Here is an 18639-nt window from a genome sequence, read left to right as displayed (position 1 = left end):
TATTGTATCACGAATGTACGTTAAGCATGACTAGATTGGTATCTCTCGAGCAGAAAAATGCAACCCACAAGAATATATGGTACATGTACAATAGAGGGTAAGGAGTAACTGGCACTACACGGTAGCTGACACGATAGGATGGCTATCGCTGCCGCCTGATGACCATGGAGCGCGGTTACCCAACGACTCTCGCACTCGACTGGCCATCTCTAGGGTCTCCTTCGGCAGGCCTGCGAGCTGGGCGACTTTCAGCGCATGGGAGTTACGGTTCACTCCCTTGCGCAGTCGATGGACAAATGAGAACGACCCCGATGCGCTCTCTTTCACATCGGTACAGTATCGCCCCAGTGCCTCAAAGTCATCCGTCATGTCCGCTAAAGCATGGAAATGGGTTGCGAACAACGTCCGGCACTTGTTGCGGTAGTGCAGATGGTGCAGACAGGCAAAACTGACGGCTGTTCCGTCTTCTGGCGTTGTCCCGCGGCCAACCTCATCCATGATAACAAAGGAGCGCGCTGTCGCCTGCTTCAATATGGTGGCCGTCTCCAGCATCTCCACCATGAAAGTGGACTGGTCTCGAAATAAATCGTCGGCCGCCCCAATCCGACTAAATATCTGATCTACAATGCCGATCTCCGCATACTCCGCGGGCACAAATGATCCAACCTGCGCCAGAATGGTGATGAGCGCATTTTGGCGCAAGAACGTGCTTTTACCAGCCATGTTCGGACCAGTGATGAGCCAGATCCTCTCCGAATCGCCCAGGAAGCAGTCGTTACTGACAAACTGTCGCCCTTGCTCCTCAAGCCCAAGCTTGACTGTTGGGTGCCTTCCCCCAACGATTTTGTGCGTTACTCCACTGGTGAGGATCGGACGCACTAAACGTTGCTCTTCAGCCAAGGTGGCGAAAGAACACGCGACATCAAGCTCGTCCATTACGGCAGCGTTGCGTCTGATCTTCACTAGGTTAAGAATCACTTCGCGGCGCAGTGTCTCAAAGATCGCCTGTTCCTCCTGTCGGATTTGGACTTTCACCTGGTCCATTCGGTCACCCAACGCTGTCCAGGCGGGAAGGTAAAAGGACCGTGTCGATTTGGTTGAAGACACATTCCGCGTTACCCCTAGCTCCTCTAGAGACTGCTGGGAAATTTTGGCTCCTTTGACGTGGCAAATATATCCCAGGCCAGAAGTCCATCTCAACGAGAGGGCAGAAGACCCGACGGCTTCGCGAAGACGTTGAGTAAGACGGGCCTTTTCATCCTGCAGACGGTCCAAGGACTCATGTAGCTCAAGAAGAGCTGCGCTGGCATTGCGCCTCATGATCCAAGTGTCCGGCGCGGTTATTTCTTCCGTCGAGGTCTTGGATTGATCGCTGTTCTTAGCTCTCACTTTTTTCGGAAGCGTCTCCACTTCTCCAGGCAGTCCCTCGCTCATGGCTACTTCCTGCGCCAGAATCGCCGCTTCAGCGGCCGTATCATCCGCAAGACGCTGCTTCTGTAGTAACCCTTCTTCGTCAATGGCAGCTGAGATCCGATCCGCCAGGGCGGTCGGTCCATCCAGACACAGTCGACCGGTCATAGCTGAGAGACTACGCTTGGCATGGTTCGACTGTATATGAGGCAAAGCTTCAAGTGGGCCGTTATCTTGGCTTGATAGAACCATTTTGATCTCTCTCGAAGCCTGGATAGCCCTGGCAAGGCAGATCAGGTCGTCCGCGTCTCCTCTCCCCAAGGTGAATTTCTGGACCAAGCGTTGAGCATCATAGCTTCGCTTCAGCAGTTGGATTACACTGTCGCGTAAATCACTATTCTCGAGGAAGACCGAGACCAGGTCGAGTCGTTCGTTGATTACCAGCAATGATGTGGAAGGGGATGCTACGAATATATCAGTCGATGCCGCTGCAACCTGCAAAAATATTGAACGGAGTGAGACATACTCAGGCGATCTCTCAGCAGACGTGCTCCACTTTTGGTAGACGTCCGGCGCACCGCATGTAGTAAACTCCCTTTCCCAAAGCCATCCCGCGCCGTTTCGAGAATTTCCAGGCCTTTCAGACTGTTCCGGTCAATGTTCATAGACTCATTCAGATGTCGACGACGAGGCGGCTGAAGCTTCAGGTTCAAGCCCTGCAGCTGAACTCTGATATACTCCAGCAAGCTATAACCGGCTGCGACCTCTTCCGGCGTAAAAGCATCGGAATCTTGGTCAGCTACTTGCGCCTCAAGCACAGAGCTCCACTGTGCTATAGGCAGAATCTTGCTGGGATAAGCGAAAAAGGTCATCAAGCGATGGTCATGCCCAACCAGAAGTTGCAACTCCTGCCCGATCAGGTCCTGAAGTTTCTGGTCCACGAGTATCTCCCGCGCTCCGATCCGAGCAATCGCCGACGGAAGCATCTGAGTGGTAGTCGATTGTGTGAAGAAATCTCCTGTGGATAAGTCGAGCCAGGACAAGCCAACGTGCTGGGATGCGGAAGACAATATGTGCTGCTGCGCAGACAGGTTGCCCTCCTGTTGTTCTAATTGCGCTTTCAAGGCTGCCACGTCGATATAAACCGCCAGCAAGAAATTGTTCTCCGAAGGGTCCATGAACTTCTCATCGATTAGCGTACCTGGCGTGATAATTCTGGCTACCCTGCGATCGAAGAGCAGACCGCCCCGGGCTTTATCCTCAGCGGCATTGGCAAACTCTTCGCTGATAGCCACGTACTTATTCAAGTCTTGGACGAGTATCTTCAAGAACCGATCTAGCTGAAAAAAGGGAAATCCTGCCATGGGAACAGGTCCTGCGCTGGTCCTCTTAACGGCGAGCTTCAAGTTCAGTAACGGAGCTAGCTCTTCAGCCTGCTCAAAGTAGAGCTGGGGAATCTGTTAGGGATCTATGCTGCCTTCGGAAGAGGGAATACGACTGTCTAGCTCTACTTGGACCGCCAGTCCAAAGTCCGTACCTCGTAGAAGCCTCCTACTCGAGTCAAGATAACACAATTTCTGAACTTCCGCATGTTATTCCGATGTCCCTGTACGACCGTGGGATATTGAGGTGCATCGTCCGTAGCGCCGGTAGCGCCGTCGTCATACGGCTTGAGTTTCACTGTTCCCTGTGGTAGATCCTTGACTTTGACCGTAGTCCTTGTCCTTGCCCCTCTTCTGAGCTCGAAATTTGGCGTTGGTAACGAAGCTTCGACGCGGGCGTGTGGACGGCGCGCATGGTGACAGATCGTTCGGTGCACAAGGCACCGATGCGCGGCAGAAGTATCGAATTTGTGAACATGATGGAATTGCGATGTCACTAAACGGGCGAATCGACATCCATTGATGCGCATGGTCCCGAGCTGAGCAAGTCACCAGAGTGGTGTTGGTGTTGCTGTGGACCAGATGAGGGTGATGATAACTAAAGCGGGAACCTCAAACCCCAGGTGTCACTCGCCAAACCTTCCCGCTTCGCCACTGAAATCTGCTGCAGAACTTCCCGACAACTTTCAGATGCCATCTCCCTTCAACCATCCAAATCACTACAGGCAGCTTGCAACCCTGCAACAACGAGTAAGCGTGCCTGCTGCAAGAGGATGATCCAGGTTTGTGAAACCTTCACGGACACTTAATTATTTCCACCATTCATTTCTTGACGCAGGTGTGTCGACGCGCCGGCTGAATCTGAGCTCCACCGAGCCCAGGCGACTGAAAGAAGTCGTCGCATTATCTTTCTTTCTTTGTCGGAAATTTTTCTTTGATTTACAGCTGAAAAACCATCGAGATGGCGGATCAAAATATCTCCCAGTACAAGTACTCGGCGATGTCCAACCTGGTTCTCCAGGCGGACCGTCGTTTCATCTCTCGCATCAACGATGAACCTACCGGAGACCCAGAATCCCTTGCCGGGCGCATCAGCATTCGGGAGATGGGCTCAAGAGTCGCGCGTGATGATGCCCCAAAGACCAAGAAAAAACCCGTCGGACCTACAGATATCGAGCGAGGTGCGATCCGAGAAGGCGAGGATGTGCTCGCTAGAGAACAGAGAAAACGTCGCGGGCAACAGCAATTACGCGGCCAGGGTATTCTCTCTGCTGCCGATGCTCTCATCGAAGGGTTGAAATACCGCCCTCGAACGCCCGCCACCCGCGCGACGTACGATCTTATCCTTACAATGACTGCAAGCCATCTGGGTGATGTCCCTCACGAAGTCGTTAGGAGTGCTGCCGATGCTGTGTTGGAGTTATTGAAGGATGAAGATATGAAAGATTTTGACAAGAAAAAGGAGATTGACGACTTGCTCGGCAGCTCCATGAGCCCAAAAGAGTTCAATGAACTTGTAAATTTGGGAAAGAAGATTACGGACTACGATGCGCAGGACGAGGACGAAGAGATGGAGGGCGGAATGGATGGCCAAGAAGAGGCAGAGCTCGACGAACGTCAGGGTGTTGCCGTCGTCTTCGACGAGGAAGACGAGGATGATGAGCGCATGGGCACTGTCACTGAAGTCCGAGACGAGGATGACCTGACCGACGATGAAGAGACAGATGAACAAGAAGCTCCCGATGTTGAGGCTGCGGCGACCGAGAAAGCGGATATCGAAGGTCTCGAGGCTGAGGAACAGATGGTCATCGACGGTGGACTAGATCGCGATGACCAACGGCGGAACAAGAACTTGATAGTTCCTGCCCGGCAAATCGACGCTTACTGGCTACAACGCCAAGTTGGTTCTGTGTATACCGATGCTCACATACAACAGGAGAAGGCCACACAGGCTTTGGAAATACTTGGTGGCAAAGCCGAGGATGGCACAGAGAAATCGCTGCGAGATGTGGAAAACGACCTGATGGAACTCTTCGATTATGAGCACCCAGACCTTGTCGCCAAATTCGTTATGAACCGTGATAAGATTGTGTGGGTAACGCGTTGGCGCAGGGTTGCTGAAGATGCCGACGCTCGCCATCTCGTCGAAAGTGAGATGGTTGAGGCTGGCCACCGAGCTATTTTGGATGAAATTCGAGGCAAGACGGTTCGCGATGAAGCGGCAGGTCGTCCCGAGAAGAAGATCAAGCTCGATCTGATGGATGTCGATGTCCCTAGCGCGCCGGCTCCCGAAGAGAAGCCTACAGAGGGTGGCTTGGTCGGCGGTCTGCAGCCCAAGAGGCTGATTAACCTGGAGAACCTTGTCTTCCACCAAGGCAACCATCTGATGACCAACCCGAATGTCAAGCTGCCTCAAGGTTCTACCAAGCGAACATTTAAAGGATATGAGGAGATTCATGTACCACCGCCCAAACCCAAGCGAGATCCTGGGGAGAAGAACATCCCCGCCACTGAACTGCCTGAATGGGCCCGTATCGGCTTTGGCAGTGCCAAGGAGCTCAACCGAGTTCAGACCAAATGCTACCCAGCTGCCTTCCACGATGATGGCAATATGCTTGTCTGTGCTCCTACGGGATCTGGAAAGACAAACGTTGCCATGCTTACCATTCTTCGCGAGATCGGCAAGAATCGCAACCCGGAGACGGGGGAGATTATGCTTGATGATTTCAAAATCATTTATATTTCTCCCTTAAAAGCTCTCGTCCAGGAGCAAGTCGGCAACCTCGGCAAACGGCTCGAGCCCTACGGCATTCGAGTTTCCGAGCTAACTGGTGATCGCCAGCTCACAAAACAACAGATTGCCGAAACGCAGCTGATTGTCACGACTCCCGAAAAATTTGACGTCATTACCAGAAAGGCGTCTGAGACGAGTTACATCAAGCTCGTGCGTCTGATCATTATTGATGAAATCCATTTGCTTCATGACGAGCGAGGACCCGTTATCGAAAGTATCGTTAGTCGGACAATTCGCAAGGTAGAGCAGACCGGAGAACCTGTCCGCATCGTTGGTCTTAGTGCAACTTTGCCAAACTACCGTGATGTAGCCAGCTTCTTACGAGTCGACCCCAATAAAGGCCTGTTCCACTTTGACGGCTCTTATCGACCATGCCCGTTGAAGCAGGAATTCATTGGTGTCACCGACAAGAAAGCTATCAAGCAGCTGAAGATGATGAACGATATTTGCTATAACAAGGTTCTCGAGCAAGTCGGGCAGCGAAGAAACCAGATGCTCATCTTCGTTCACTCTCGAAAGGAAACGGCGAAGACGGCCAAGTATATCAGGGATAAAGCATTGGAGATGGAGACTATTGGCCAGATTTTGCGTAGCGATGCTGCAAGCAGGGCTATTCTAGCGGAAGAAGCCGAGTCCGTCGATGATGCATCGCTGAAAGACCTGCTGCCATATGGGTTCGGTATCCATCACGCTGGACTAAGTCTTGCAGATCGTGATTCAGTCCAAGCGCTGTTCGCTGATGGCAGCATTCAAGTCCTCGTATGCACGGCAACTCTTGCCTGGGGTGTCAACCTGCCCGCGCACACCGTTATCATCAAAGGAACCCAGGTATATTCACCGGAGAAGGGTAGCTGGGTTGAGCTTAGCCCTCAGGATGTCCTCCAGATGCTGGGAAGAGCTGGTCGACCTCAATACGACACGTTTGGTGAAGGTATCATCATCACATCCCAGACTGAAATTCAGTACTACCTCTCCCTCATGAACCAGCAATTGCCGATTGAGAGTCAGCTCATGAGCAAACTTGCTGATAACATGAATGCGGAGATCGTTCTTGGAAACATTCGCAACCGCGACGAGGGAGTGGAGTGGCTGGGCTACACTTATCTTTTTGTCCGTATGCTCCGCTCTCCTGGCCTGTACAGCGTGGGCGCCGATTATGAGAACGACGACGCGTTGGAGCAGAAGCGAGTTGATCTTGTTCACTCCGCAGCCGTCATCTTGGAACGGGCCGGACTTGTCAAGTATGAGAAGAAGACTGGACGCCTGCAATCCACCGAATTGGGACGAATTGCTTCACATTACTACATTGGCCATAATTCCATGTTGACCTATTCTCAGCACATTCAACCATCCATCTCGACTATTGAGCTCTTCCGCATTTTCGCCCTCAGCGACGAATTTAAGTACATCCCTGTTCGCCAAGATGAGAAGTTGGAGTTGGCGAAACTCCTCGGTCGTGTTCCTGTTCCTGTCAAGGAGAGCATTGATGAACCTCATTCGAAGATCAACGTCTTGCTGCAGGCCTACATTTCCAGACTGAAGCTAGAAGGACTTGCTTTGATGGCAGACATGGTATATGTCACTCAGTCCGCGGGTCGTATTCTGCGGGCCCTTTTTGAGATTTCCTTGAAGAAAGGCTGGTCATCTGTCGCGAAGACTGCTCTCGACCTCTGCAAGATGGCGGAACGGCGGATGTGGCCAACTATGACACCACTCCGTCAATTCCCTCACTGTCCCCGGGACATCCTGCAAAAAGCGGAGAGAATCGACGTGCCTTGGGCCAGCTATTTCGACCTCGATCCTCCTCGCATGGGCGAACTTCTTGGTATGCCCAAGGCTGGACGGACCGTGTGTGATCTCGTATCCAAGTTCCCTCGTTTGGAAGTCCAGGCGCAAGTTCAACCTGTGACCCGGTCATTGCTTCGAGTGGAGCTTACCATCACTCCGAATTTCGTGTGGGATGATGCTTTGCATGGAACAGCGCAAGACTTTTGGATCCTCGTCGAGGACTGTGACGGCGAGGAAATCTTGTTCCACGATCAATTCATTCTCCGGAAGGACTATGCGCAGGCCGAGATGAACGAGCACCTAGTCGAATTTACTGTTCCCATTACCGAGCCTATGCCCCCTAACTACTTCATCTCTCTCGTTTCCGATCGGTGGATGCACTCAGAGACCAAGATTGCGGTATCTTTCCAGAAGCTGATTCTTCCGGAGCGATTCCCACCCCATACTCCTTTGCTGGACATGCAACGGGCACCCGTCAAGGCACTGAAGCGTGAGGATTACCAGCAACTCTATCCTGAGTGGCAACTTTTCAACAAGATCCAGTCTCAAACCTTCAAGTCGTTGTATGATACGGATGACAATGTCTTCCTCGGTGCTCCCACGGGCAGCGGCAAAACTGTTTGTGCTGAGCTTGCATTGCTACGGCATTGGGCAACCGGAAAGGGCGGCAGAGCCGTCTATATTGCTCCTTTCCAAGAATTGATTGATCACCGACATGCGGACTGGGAGAAGCGGTTAGGCAACCTCGGTGGCGGCAAGAATATCGTCAAGCTGACCGGGGAGACCACTGCGGATTTGAAATTGCTGGATCAGGCAGATCTGGTTCTCGCCACGCCGACGCAGTGGGATGTTCTGTCCCGGCAATGGCAAAGGCGCAAGAACGTGCAATCTGTACAGCTGTTTATCGCAGACGAACTGCATATGCTTGGAGGCTATGGAGGATATGTGTACGAAGTAGTGGTGTCTCGCATGCATTCTATTGCCCTTCAGCTAGAGAACGGTATGCGCATCGTTGGGCTGAGCGTGCCTCTTGCTAACGCCCGTGACATCGGCGAGTGGATTGGTGCGAACAAGCATACAATTTATAATTTCAGCCCTCACGCCCGCCCTGTGCCTCTCGAGCTCCATATTCAGTCCTTCAGCATTCCCCACTTCCCCTCACTCATGCTGGCCATGGCTAAACCGGCATATCACTCGATTTTACAGTTGGCTCCGGACAAACCTGCGCTTGTGTTTGTTCCCAATCGCAAGCAGACAAGGTCAACAGCTATTGATCTCTTGGCTGCTTGCGCTGCTGATGATAACGAAGACCGATTCCTTCACGCTGATGTGAATGAACTTGCGCCACTACTGAATCGGATTCAGGAACGGACGCTGGCAGAATCGCTCTCCCACGGCATTGGATATTATCACGAAGCTCTTAGCGCTACTGACAAGCGCATTGTCTCGCATCTCTTCACCATTGGTGCGATCCAGGTCCTACTAGCTTCACGCGATGTCTGCTGGGACCTGAATCTCACGGCACATCTTGTAATCATCATGGGCACACAGTTCTTTGAAGGCCGCGAGCACCGTTACATTGATTATCCTATCAGCGAAGTCCTGCAGATGTTCGGCAAAGCTACTCGTCCTAAGGAGGACAAGATTGGCCGAGGTGTTCTGATGGTACCTTCAGTCAAGCGCGAGTATTACAAGAAGTTCCTTAACGAAGCTTTGCCCGTCGAGAGTCATTTGCAATTGTACTTACATGACGCATTCGTGACCGAGATCAGCACAAGGACCATCACTTCGACCCAGGACGCCGTGGATTGGATGACTTACACGTATTTTTACCGTCGTCTCCTTGCCAACCCCAGCTTCTACGGTTTGAGTGATATTAGCCACGAAGGTCTCAGCACTTTCTTGTCCGAGCTGGTGGAGAACACATTGAGGGAGCTGTCGGAGGCTAAGATTATTGATCTGGATGAGGAGGATGACAGCGTCTCGCCCCTCAATGCGGCCATGATTGGTGCTTACTACAACATCTCCTTCATCACCATGCAGACCTTCCTCCTGTCGCTCAGCGCTCGCACGAAGCTCAAGGGTATTCTGGAGATCATCACCTCAGCCACGGAGTTCGAATCAATTCAGATGCGGAGACACGAAGACCACATTTTGCGACGAGTGTACGATCGTGTGCCCGTCAAGATGTCGCAACCCGCCTACGACTCACCTCACTTCAAGGCCTTTGTTCTCCTGCAAGCTCACTTCTCCCGCATGCAGCTGCCCATTGATCTGGCCAAGGACCAGGAGGTTATTGTCAGCAAGGTTCTCAACCTTCTCAGTGCATGTGTCGATGTTCTTTCATCCGAAGGTCACCTGAACGCAATGAATGCCATGGAGATGTCACAGATGGTGGTCCAAGCCATGTGGGACCGGGACAGCCCTCTTAAGCAGATTCCTCACTTTGGCCCTGAAGCCATTAAGGTGGCCAACGAGTACAACATCAACGACATCTTCGAATTCATGGAAGCGATGGACCCATCCGAGAACAAGGACTACCCCACGTTGGTCAAGCGACTTGGTCTCGATAACTCACAGTTGGCCCAAGCTGCCGCGTTCACGAACGAGAAGTATCCCAACCTCGACCTTGACTTCAAAGTGGAAGATCCCGAGAACATTACATCCGGCGAGCCGGCGTATCTCAAGATCAAGATTGAACGGGAAGTCGAGGAGGACGAGGAACCTGACACCACTGTACACGCGCCGTTCTACCCTGGCAAGAAGATGGAGAATTGGTGGTTGGTTGTGGGAGACGAGAAGACGAAGAACTTGCTTGCCATCAAGCGAGTTACCATCGGACGCAAATTGGAATTGCGCCTGGAGTACATTGTGCCCACGCCTGGTGAGCATGAGTTGACACTCTACCTAATGTGCGACAGCTATGTGGGCGTAGACCAAGCCCCCACATTTACTGTGACCGCAGCTGAAGGCATGGAAGAGGATGAGAGCGAGGAAGAAGAGGAGTAAAGGGTTTATTGAAATCTGTTAGCACTAGATTTGTCTGTTAATTCTCTTTGTTGTATTTATACGGTCAATTTACGTGGAAGAACAATGATAATAAGAATGTTCAATCCAGTACTTCCGATCAGTTGGTAGACTCAGCAACTGATTACAGGATGGTCTTCTCCTCATACGATATGGCAGCTCTCTCCACATCTCCAACCTCCTCTTCGCTTCCCCCTTCCGTCTCCTCCACAGCCCCTCCTGATCTGACTCCGTATCATCCATCACTGTTTGGGATCGCAGTTTGCAATATATACGTGCAGTATAATAATTTATTATCTACAAGCTACACAGTTCCGTCTGTTCAACCCAATCGCATTGTCTACCCCTCAACGCTTGGCGCTGAGCTTATCAAGACAGCTCTTATCACGGTGGAAACGGACATGACCATTCGATCGATGAAGTTCACTCCAGAGTAAGTGAATTGGTCTCGTCTCTTCCTACAGCCGCGGAAGATCTTGAGTCACAAAGGCATATTCTACCCCAATTCGGATCGCTGACTTGACCAGGGTCCTCCTGGGAGCTCCCCGCCGCTCTGGACCCATCCCCAACTCTTCCGGGACGCTTGCCGTCTACACGCAGACATCCTACTCCTTCGACTCTCATTCGAAGACCAATGAGATCCGTGTATTAGACATCGCTACCGGCCGATCCGCCCTCATCACGAACGATCCGGGAGCCAGCAGTCCACAATGGCTGGAGAACAGCGACCAGCTGGTGTGGCTGAAGACCAAAGCAAATGGAAACACCAGCTTCATTGTCGGAGATGCGCGGGAGGTCGACAAGACCTACACTGCGGGCACTGTGCCAGGACCTGTGTCCGACCTCAAGGTGACTGTTGTCGAACCGGGCAAAATTGGGTTTGCAGTGGTGGGGAAGGCCAACCCGGATGGGTCATTGTACAACCCACATGACGCCAAAAAGCCTCTCAGTTCAGGTAGGCTGTACACGTCCCTGTTTGTCCGACACTGGGACTCGTGGATTGAGCCACAGCGCAACGCCATTTGGTATGGGTTGCTGCAGCGCGCACCCCTGTCTCCCGCCACTCGACAGGCAGGCAGATATTCCGTCTCTGGGCTGACGAACCTGATCTCGGTCTGCGGGCTGACGGGAGTTGAGTCGCCTATCCCACCTTTTGGCGGCTCAGGCGATTTTGACATCAGCCCGTCAGCAATTGTGTTTGTTGCAAAGGATCCCAACCTCAATCCTGCGACACACACGTCCTGTTCGTGCTACTACTGTCCGATGTTCTCGTGGACCGGTGTAGGCGCACTGGAAGCCAAGGTATGCACAGTCAAGGGTCTTGAGGGTGCTATGTCATCTCCTGTTCTCTCGTCCGATGGCAGCTCGATTGCTCTGCTCGGGATGCGTGAAGATGGCTATGAGTCGGACAAAAACAGAATCCTCTACGTTCCAAATCCTTGGAATGGTGAGATGATTGAGATTTTCGCCTCTGCTGATGGCAAGGGACAGTGGGATCTCAGCCCGTCGGGATTGACGTTTGCCAAGGATGATCAGTCATTATTCGTTCAGGTCGAGGAGCAGGGTCGTGGCGTGTTGTATCAGCTTCCTCTCGACAATGTCCGCCATAGTACACCCGATGTGTTGAAGAAGCTCACGCATTCTGGTTATGTTACGGATGTATTCCCTTTGGTGGCGAAATCATCGAATCTGTTGATTGCCAGCAACAGTCTGGTAGACAACAGCTTGTGGACCATCATTGACACCCAGGATACATCCAAGGTCAGGGTTATCTCATCTATTGGCCGTGGAGGCGCCGCCTTTGGTCTTTCACCCACACAGGTGGATGAGATTTGGTTCAAAGGCGCGGAAGATCACCCCGTCCATGCGTGGGTGGTTAAACCGTCCAATTTCCAGCCTGGCAACAAGTATCCGCTCGCTTATCTGATTCATGGGGGCCCTCAGGGCGCATGGAATGACCAATGGAGCACTCGATGGAATCCCGCCGTGTTTGCTGAGCAGGGTTACGTCGTCATTACGCCCAATCCCCGAGGTAGCACCGGGTACGGGCAACCATTCACGGACGCAATCCGTGGTTCTTGGGGAGGCCTACCTTATATCGATATCGAAAAAGGATTGGACTACATCGAGGAGAATTTGGACTACGTTGACACCACGAGAGCCGTCGCACTTGGAGCGTCTTATGGCGGTTATATGATGAACTGGATCCAGGGCCACCCTCTCGGCCGTCGATTCAAGGCGCTTGTCACCCACGATGGTGTTTTCAGCATGACTTCTCAGCTTGCCAGTGAGGAACAGTACTTCCCACTCCATGATCTGGGTGGCCCGATCTGGAAGGTCCCAGAGAACTGGGAGAAGTGGGATCCGTCTCGTTTTACGGAGCATTGGCAGACACCCCATCTCATCATCCACAATGAGCTCGACTACCGTCTGACCATAGCGGAGGGACTTGCAGCGTTCAACGTCCTGCAGATGAAGGGGATCGAGAGCGCCTTCCTGACCTTCCCAGACGAAAACCACTGGGTACTGAATCCGGAGAACTCTCTCGTATGGCACCAGACTGTTTTTAACTGGATCAACAAGTATGTCGGCTTGCCTCCGGTGACCGATGAGAAACGCGACGCTTTTAGCTCGAAGAAGACACCCTTGGAGAAGCGTGTAGCTGGTCTATCCCTTTCATAGTGTGAAGTTCGTAACTCTGCGTTTGTGTCTTGGATGTGCACCATGACAATGACAGTCTGATATAGCCTCGTCGGTATCCTTTGAATTCGAGTTTCTGTTTCATGATCTTTTATTGGATGTCCTCAATGGATATTTCATTGCATTGTTGGACGATCTATTGTCTGATTTGTTGTTGCTTGGATGAAACGGAAAAGCCTTCGAGACAAAGGGAGAGTACAATGTGGCCGAGTGCTGGTCTGTTGGCACCAACAAAGAGTGCCTATTCTTGTCTGGCTTCGTGGCTTTTCTTCACCGTAGCCTTTGTTACATACCAGCTGTTTCATGGTTCAGGACGGAGTATATAAGCGATGGTAACCACCTCGGATTTCCATGATCTCTCTGCTACAATCCAAGTGCTTCAAATTGAGCAATCTACTCCCACGCAGCAACCAAGGAACAAACTTCCAGAGTCAGCCAGAGTCAGCCAGAGTCTATATCTCACTTTGACTTGAACTAATTCTTCCCATACAAAAAGAAATGCAAGGCAGCAACAATCCCTCCCTTCCCGGTATCGTGATAGACCCGTCGTCACCTCAATCCCCCACTGTCTCCTGTGCATTCTCACCATCAACACCCACGAGCTCCATGTCGAGCAGATCAACACCACAGTCATCACAGCCAGCATCACAAGCGGAATCAAAACCAGCAAAACGACCCCGGAAGGTCCACCCATCCTTCCAGCCCGTCCTCCGCCATCTACGCAGTCCTCTCTGCCCCCTCGTCTCCAGCACCACGGGGCAGCAACATCCCGACTTCCCCAAGACCCTCCTCGCCTACCACCTACTCACCTCTCGGCAACTGGACGATCTAGCCCGTCACTTCCACCAAGTGTGGCCGCCAGTGGAGGCCACAAGGGCATATCCCGTCTCGATCCCCCCGTGGATCGGCACACAGGGTGAGAAGAGCGTTGATCTACAGACGAAGCGGCGACGGTTCGGTCGCTTTATTGGGCTGAGGGGGTGTGAGTCGCCTACTGTTGGTACGGCAGGATCTACGAGTGAGGACGACACCGAGGAGCTTTTGGAAAGGATGGAGTGGGAGTGGGAGCAGGGACTTCGACAGGCGCAGCGGGATGATCCTGATGCTATTTTGAGGTGGAAGGCATGGGGGCGTTGAATTCCCTTGGGAGTCTTGAGGTGTGTCGCACTTGTTGTCTTTGTTCGTCTCCGTCTTTGTTGGTTATGTGGGGTGTGGAGTTTCTGGAGGGCAATGCCACATGCTGCATGCATATTCAGCCTTGATAGACATGGATCACAGTTTAGCAAACGCATACTAGAATATCATTGGATAGATATTACATTTGACATCACACCAATATACTCTTGGGATATCTGATAAGGACACCCACTCTAATCCCCCCGTTTAGCCTGATGGGAGTGGTGGGGTAATTTCTTGGGGTCTAACTGTTTAGCCTGAGTCGGATAAAACCGAGGCGCTCAAGATGTATAAGAGGAACGTTACGTTCAATATCAGGATGCTCATGCGGCCACTTCAGCACTTCAGTCCCTTCTCGCTCGACTAGACTAGACTAGGCTGTCAGATACGAAGAGGAAAAAAAGAAAAAAAAAATGAGCGAACCACTCGTCAAACACATCTACACCGCGGACCCCTCCGCCCATGTCTTCAACAACAAACTATACATCTACCCCTCGCACGACCGCGAGACAGACATCCAGTTCAACGACAATGGCGACCAATACGACATGAACGACTACCACGTCTTCTCGCTGGAGACCGTCGGCGGCCCCGTCACCGACCACGGCGTCGTCCTCAAGGACTCCGACATCCCCTGGGTCTCCAAGCAGCTCTGGGCCCCCGACGCCGCAACCAAGAACGGCAAGTACTACCTGTACTTCCCTGCGCGCGACCGCGAGGGCATCTTCCGCATTGGCGTCGCGGTGAGCGATAAGCCCGAGGGCCCGTTTGCGCCACAGCCCAATCCCATCCGCGGCAGCTACAGCATTGACCCGGCGGCGTTTGTCGACGACGACGGGCAGGCGTATCTGTACTTTGGCGGGATCTGGGGCGGGCAGTTGCAGTGCTGGTCCCGCTCGGCGGCGACAGGGGAGTGGGAATTTGATGCGTCGAAGACGGGCCCGCAGGAGCCCCGCGGGGAGGGGGTCAAGGCGCTGTATCCGCGGGTCGCGCGGCTGACGGAGGATATGCTTGAGTTTGAGGGGGAGATTCAAGAGCTGCAGATTGTGGATGAGGAGCGGAGGCCGCTGGCGGCGGATGACCATGAGCGGCGGTTCTTCGAGGCGGCGTGGATGCACAAGTATAACGGCAAATATTACTTCTCGTGGTCGACGGGCGATACGCATTACCTGGTGTATGCGACGGGGGATAGTCCGCTGGGGCCGTTTACGTACCGCGGCCGGATCCTGGAGCCGGTGCTCGGCTGGACGACGCATCATTCTATTGCGGAGTTCCAGGGGAAGTGGTATCTTTTCTATCATGACTGTTCGCTGTCCGGAGGGGTGGATCATCTGCGGAGTGTGAAGATGCGGGAGATTGTGTATGATGCGGAGGGGAATATCAAGCTGGCTGAATGAGCGGCGCATGTTGCAGATGTTATAGCTATTTGCATGGTCTGAGAGATGGATGTATCATGGAAATTTCTCAATTACATCGTCCTGTCTCGTTCACCATAACCGCCTTCTTCGTACTACTTCAGAGCCATCAATGTCCCATTCCCCTGGCTTGATTCTCCCTCACAATGCTCCAATACTTGTCGCGACTGCGAGCCCGGAATGTCTTTCCCCATTTGATCATCACCAGGAACACGGCAGATATGGCCATTCCAATGAACGCTGCTGACACAAAGCAGTTCTGGTATCCCAGGTCTTCAAACCAGGGTGTAATACTATGTTCGTTAAGTCGTCAACACTCTCGCAGTCAAGTCCATTCCGGCCTAACTTACCCGTAGCCCATGGCAAACGACATTGTGTTGCGAACCAAGATCACACTAGCCATCGCATCGCCACTCAGCTCCCTGTAGCTGTCGACGAGATAGTTGACGCTCAGGGTTACTCCACAGGTGCTGGCGAGCGCAAGAAGGCACATCGCGACTAGAAGTCCGAACCAGTGGACCTCGTGGGCTGCACCCACACCCCAGAGTAGCAGCGATCCAGGGACAATAATCACACACGCAAGGAAGGGCCAGAGACGCTGCTCGGCTTCCATCACTCCGCCGTTCCGTCGAGCGAGTTTGATAGTAAGCCAATCACTGAATCTTCCGGTGAAAAGGGATCTGGACCGAGTTAGTAGGGTCTGTATGTGAATTGCTCGCTAGTCTTCAAGACGGACTCACCCGCAAATGACACCCAGACAGCATGCGAGATAGCTCAGACCGACCATCGACGAACTGTCATAGTTAGTCGGAAAGCCTTCTGGGATGTTCTCGGAGCATCCTACCGGAAATTATATGGTGCCGACCCCAGAATAAGAGATGCAGTGGCATTTAACACATTGAACCAAATCAGATACGAGCCATACGAAAACCTGCCATAGTCAGTATCTGATGTTTCCGATGAATATGAGAGACCGCTTGACATACCCAGCATAGAAGATAACCGGCCAGCTCAGGTAGTACAACGTTTGGTAGAACCGCCTAAACATGTTGTTCCTGGGTTGCCGAGGTCCAATGATTGACAGCTTCTGAATGTAGGTTTTCTTGCTGTACATAACTCCGCACTCTGTTTGATCCGGTTGTCCCGTCGCAGGTAGAGGCTTTTCCTGGTCACCTTGCTTGGAGGGGGTCGTTGACGATTCTAGGATGCCCTCGACCGTGGTTGTCTCGGCACATTTCCGCGCGTAGTTCGTTTCCTCCATGAAGAAAAAGAGGAAAGCGATAGTAACAGCGCAGAATACGGCAGGCCAGTAAAAAACCCATTGCCATCCCTGATATTGGGCGATGAAGCCGCATATCACTGGTGCAAAGTAGTTGCTCCCGGCCAAGAAAAAGGCGTACAGACCCATATACGTCCCTCGCTCATGGGTAAAGTACTAGACTTATCAATAAGTGGCGTGAACGTTTGATCCACAAGCACTTACCACATCGGTGACGGTCACTTCTGGAAGAGCTTCGATCGGAGCAACGAAGAAGCCTGAAAGAATGCTGCGGCCAATCCACTCGCCGTTTGAACGGACATAAGGACTATTGGCAGTCTCATCATTAGCAATTGAAGTTTGCGACGGAGCGTCATGACAACGTACCCCCATACCAGTGTAGCCTATGGCAAGGCCCTCTGTCAGAATCTTGACCTAGCAACTGTTCAATAGCTTTGAAGACTCACCAATATTCCAACTAATGAGAGAATGTACGTCAATCGTTTACCATACTGCAACGCAAATGGTTGCCAGAAGAGAAGGCCCCAGCCTGCGAGCAAGAACATATATCCGGTTCCCTGGTTGAGAGTGTCCACCGCAACACCGGTCTCTTCAGAGAGCTGAACAAGCACAGAATAAACGACTGAAGTTGAGATGCCTGCAAACAAGGTGTACCTGGACATTAGGGAGCAGATTAGCTGTTTGGTCGAGAACTCTAGATCAAAACAGCCTCTTCCGTCGACTCACACGCTCACACAGATCGTAGACAGTAGCTTGCGCCGTGGTGACCAATTTAGGGGATCATCTGGGTCATTGGAGGGTTCAGGCACAAGGACAATATCTCTGTCTCCTCTATCAAGGTGACGAGTGGCCAATACACCATCCACGTCCACCAGGGTGAACGTGCCTGGGATGCTGTCACCGTCTCCACGAGGCGCCATGACGAGACAAAAGCAACTGCAGAAGGTCAAATGCTGTCTGTGAGCTGCAATATGCTGTTTCTATGTCCTTTGATCTTCCGAACGATGTTTCCAATGTATATACGCCGCTGCTCAACCCAAATGGGTGCTCAGTTGCACCGCTGATCGGAGTCGAGGTGGCGAGCTCAAGATATAAGGCACGCTGCTGCTACGAGCTTTGGTCTCGAACACGACCTGAGCGTCGAAGTTAGCCGGTAAGCACGAGTACTCGTTATCTGCCCCTCTCGAGGATCCACAGAAGCGATATGGCGGAGATGCACATTCCTGATAGATGCCAGGTGCAAGCACAGCGTCACATATGTCGCACATCGCACAATAGCCGATAAGCAGGGGGCGGACGCATTCCGCTATCATGGGACTGGATGTTGATGCATGGATGCATCGAGTTCAGATATCAACTGAGGCCCACTTGACTGCTTATCGGGGCTCTCTCCACGAGGAGATGACGATCCATCGAAGTCAAGATGAGGGAAGCAGGTCCCTGGGTCAGGGACTCCACCGATACAAAGACGGCCCAATGCTCTGGAAGCGGACCTTTCTCCTCTCGTGACGATACTCTGTCGGGAGAAAAAGGAACAAGGTGATGGGCTGCTGGTGAGCTCCATTGGACACTCTCAATGGCCGTCGAGCTAAGCAAGGGAGCTAGCCAGCGCCACTGGGGTAGTTGCTTATCACCGTCGCTTGACAGTAGTCGATGAATTCCTTTCTT

At 52.4% G+C, this 18639-nt stretch overlaps 6 protein-coding genes across 6 annotated transcripts; 4 read left to right on the top strand and 2 right to left on the bottom strand.

The window, feature by feature from the left end:
• Positions 1 to 114: 114 nt before the first annotated feature.
• Positions 115 to 3445, bottom strand: AFUA_8G04750 (mismatch repair ATPase MSH1; the record flags this gene model as incomplete). The annotated part of the gene is made up of 3 exons (XM_742188.2): positions 2948 to 3445; positions 1937 to 2858; positions 115 to 1874 (listed from the first exon to the last, which is right to left on the bottom strand). The coding sequence occupies exons 1-3, from the start codon at positions 3320 to 3322 to the stop codon at positions 115 to 117; spliced, it is 3057 nt and encodes a 1018-aa protein (XP_747281.1). The 5' UTR covers positions 3323 to 3445.
• A 204-nt stretch (positions 3446 to 3649) lies between these two features.
• AFUA_8G04740 (ATP-dependent RNA helicase BRR2) lies at positions 3650 to 10493 on the top strand. Its single transcript, XM_742187.2, has one exon. The coding sequence runs from the start codon at positions 3754 to 3756 to the stop codon at positions 10381 to 10383; it is 6630 nt and encodes a 2209-aa protein (XP_747280.1). The 5' UTR covers positions 3650 to 3753; the 3' UTR covers positions 10384 to 10493.
• A 309-nt stretch (positions 10494 to 10802) lies between these two features.
• Positions 10803 to 13083, top strand: AFUA_8G04730 (oligopeptidase family protein; the record flags this gene model as incomplete). Its single annotated transcript, XM_742186.2, has 2 exons — positions 10803 to 10834; positions 10929 to 13083. The coding sequence occupies 2 exons, from the start codon at positions 10803 to 10805 to the stop codon at positions 13081 to 13083; spliced, it is 2187 nt and encodes a 728-aa protein (XP_747279.2).
• A 516-nt stretch (positions 13084 to 13599) lies between these two features.
• On the top strand, positions 13600 to 14238 carry AFUA_8G04720 (uncharacterized protein; the record flags this gene model as incomplete). The annotated part of the gene is made up of 1 exon (XM_742185.1): positions 13600 to 14238. The coding sequence occupies one exon, from the start codon at positions 13600 to 13602 to the stop codon at positions 14236 to 14238; it is 639 nt and encodes a 212-aa protein (XP_747278.1).
• A 452-nt stretch (positions 14239 to 14690) lies between these two features.
• AFUA_8G04710 (glycoside hydrolase family 43 protein) lies at positions 14691 to 15674 on the top strand (the record flags this gene model as incomplete). The annotated part of the gene is made up of 1 exon (XM_742184.1): positions 14691 to 15674. One exon carries the CDS (start codon positions 14691 to 14693, stop codon positions 15672 to 15674), a length of 984 nt encoding a protein of 327 aa, XP_747277.1.
• A 127-nt stretch (positions 15675 to 15801) lies between these two features.
• Positions 15802 to 17891, bottom strand: AFUA_8G04702 (putative MFS transporter; the record flags this gene model as incomplete). Its single annotated transcript, XM_001481356.1, has 9 exons — positions 15802 to 15985; positions 16043 to 16372; positions 16433 to 16486; positions 16537 to 16623; positions 16679 to 17127; positions 17176 to 17278; positions 17338 to 17354; positions 17418 to 17625; positions 17698 to 17891. The coding sequence occupies 9 exons, from the start codon at positions 17889 to 17891 to the stop codon at positions 15802 to 15804; spliced, it is 1626 nt and encodes a 541-aa protein (XP_001481406.1).
• Positions 17892 to 18639: the final 748 nt, after the last annotated feature.

The sequence above is a fragment of the Aspergillus fumigatus genome, chromosome 8 (assembly GCF_000002655.1).
Source record: "Aspergillus fumigatus Af293 chromosome 8, whole genome shotgun sequence".
NCBI classification, from domain to species: Eukaryota; Fungi; Ascomycota; class Eurotiomycetes; order Eurotiales; family Aspergillaceae; genus Aspergillus; species Aspergillus fumigatus.
Note: the sequence above shows the minus strand (reverse complement) of the source record. Positions and strands in the feature narration are given on the sequence as shown.

Excerpts from the sequence above, each read along its gene's own strand:
- AFUA_8G04740 (XM_742187.2), top strand. The coding sequence starts at position 3,754 with ATGGCGGATCAAAATATCTCCCAGTACAAGTACTCGGCGATGTCCAAC.